The 1,540-nt window shown below is 57.9% G+C and overlaps 1 protein-coding gene across 1 annotated transcript in view; it reads left to right on the top strand.

The window, feature by feature from the left end:
- Positions 1-1,295, top strand: part of LOC104917112 (chromodomain-helicase-DNA-binding protein 8-like) — a 3,695-nt gene extending 2,400 nt beyond the window's left edge. The window contains exons 2-3 of the mRNA XM_019611789.1: positions 869-1,031; positions 1,141-1,295. Of these exons, the coding sequence (XP_019467334.1) occupies positions 869-1,031; positions 1,141-1,280 (303 nt within the window). The 3' untranslated portion in view covers positions 1,281-1,295. The remainder of the gene's footprint in view (positions 1-868; positions 1,032-1,140) is intronic.
- The last annotated feature ends 245 nt before the right edge of the window (positions 1,296-1,540 follow it).

Below are 1,540 nucleotides of genomic sequence, written 5' to 3'. Positions count from 1 at the left end.
GTCCTCCAGCCCCACTTTGTGGTCCTCCAGCCCCACTTTGGGGTCCTCCAGCCCCACTTTGGGGTCCTCCAGACCCATTTTGAGGTCCTCCAGGTTCATTTGGGTTTCTCCAGCCCCACATTTTGGTCCTCCAGCCCCACATTGTGGTCCTCCAGCTCCATTTTGGGGTCCTCCAGCCCCATTTTGGGATCCTCCAGTCCCATTTTGAGGTCCTCCCGCTCCATTTTGGGGTCCTCCAGCCCCATTTTGGGTTCTTCCAGCTCCATTTTGAGTCCTCCAGCCCCACTTTGTGGTCCTCCAGCTCCATTTTGGGGTCCTCCAGCCCCATTTTGGGTTCTTCCAGCTCCATTTTGAGTCCTCCAGCCCCACTTTGTGGTCCTCCAGACCCATTTTGAGGTCCTCCAGGTTCATTTGGGTTTCTCCAGCCCCACATTTTGGTCCTCCAGCCCCACATTGTGGTCCTCCAGCTCCATTTTGGGGTCCTCCAGCCCCATTTTGGGATCCTCCAGTCCCATTTTGAGGTCCTCCAGCTCCATTTTGAGTCCTCCAGCCCCACTTTGTGGTCCTCCAGCTCCATTTTGGGGTCCTCCAGCCCCATTTTGAGGTCCTCCAGCTCCATTTTGGGGTCCTCCAGCTCCATTTTGGGGCCCTCCAGCCCAATTTTGGGGTCCTCCAGCCCCATTTTGAGGTCCTCCAACCTAATTTTGAGGTCCTCCAGCCCCATTTTGAGTCCTCCAATCCCACTTTGAGTTCCTCTAGCCCCATTTTGACCCCCTCCAGCCCCATTTCCAAGTCCTCCAGCCCCATCTCTCCTTCCTCCACCCCCACTTCAGTCTTCCCCCACCCCGCCATGATTTTTCCCCCATAGCCCCCACCCCACTTCCAGGACTCCCACCCCATTTCCCCCCCCCCTTTCCCACCCCACAGCGAGGTCGACATCTGCTTCCCATTGGTGGAACAACTCGAGGTCCCCACAACCTGGTGGGACGCGGAGGCCGACAAATCCCTCCTCATCGGCGTCTTCAAGCACGGTTCGTAGCCCCGATTTTGGGGATTTGGGGTCAAATTCCGGGTTCGAATCCTAGGATTTGGGGTCGGGGACGTAAAGTTGACCCCCTTTGTTTGTTTGTTTTTAAATAGGGTACGAGAAATACAACACCATGAGGGCCGACCCCACGCTCTGCTTCTTGGAGAAAGCTGGGGGGCCGGATGAGAAAGCCATCGCTGCTGAGCAGCGCCTGGACGGCGGCGACGGGTCAGTGGGGGTCCAGACCCCATAGCTGGGACCCCAAACCCCATAGCTGGGACCTCAAACCCCATAGCTGGGACCTCAAACCCCATAGCTGGGACCTCAAACCCCATAGCTGGGACCCTGACCCCATAGTTGTGGTCCTGACCCCATAGCTGGGACCCTGACCCCATAGCTGTGGTCCCGACCCCATTGCTGTGACCCCAAACCCCATAGCTGGGACCCTGACCCCATAGTTGTGGTCCCGACCCCATAGCTGGGACCTCAAACCCCATAGCTGGGACCCTGACC

Source organism: Meleagris gallopavo, unplaced genomic scaffold, assembly GCF_000146605.3.
Source record: "Meleagris gallopavo isolate NT-WF06-2002-E0010 breed Aviagen turkey brand Nicholas breeding stock unplaced genomic scaffold, Turkey_5.1 ChrUn_random_7180001955710, whole genome shotgun sequence".
In the NCBI taxonomy this organism is placed as follows: Eukaryota; Metazoa; Chordata; class Aves; order Galliformes; family Phasianidae; genus Meleagris; species Meleagris gallopavo.
Note: the sequence above shows the minus strand (reverse complement) of the source record. Positions and strands in the feature narration are given on the sequence as shown.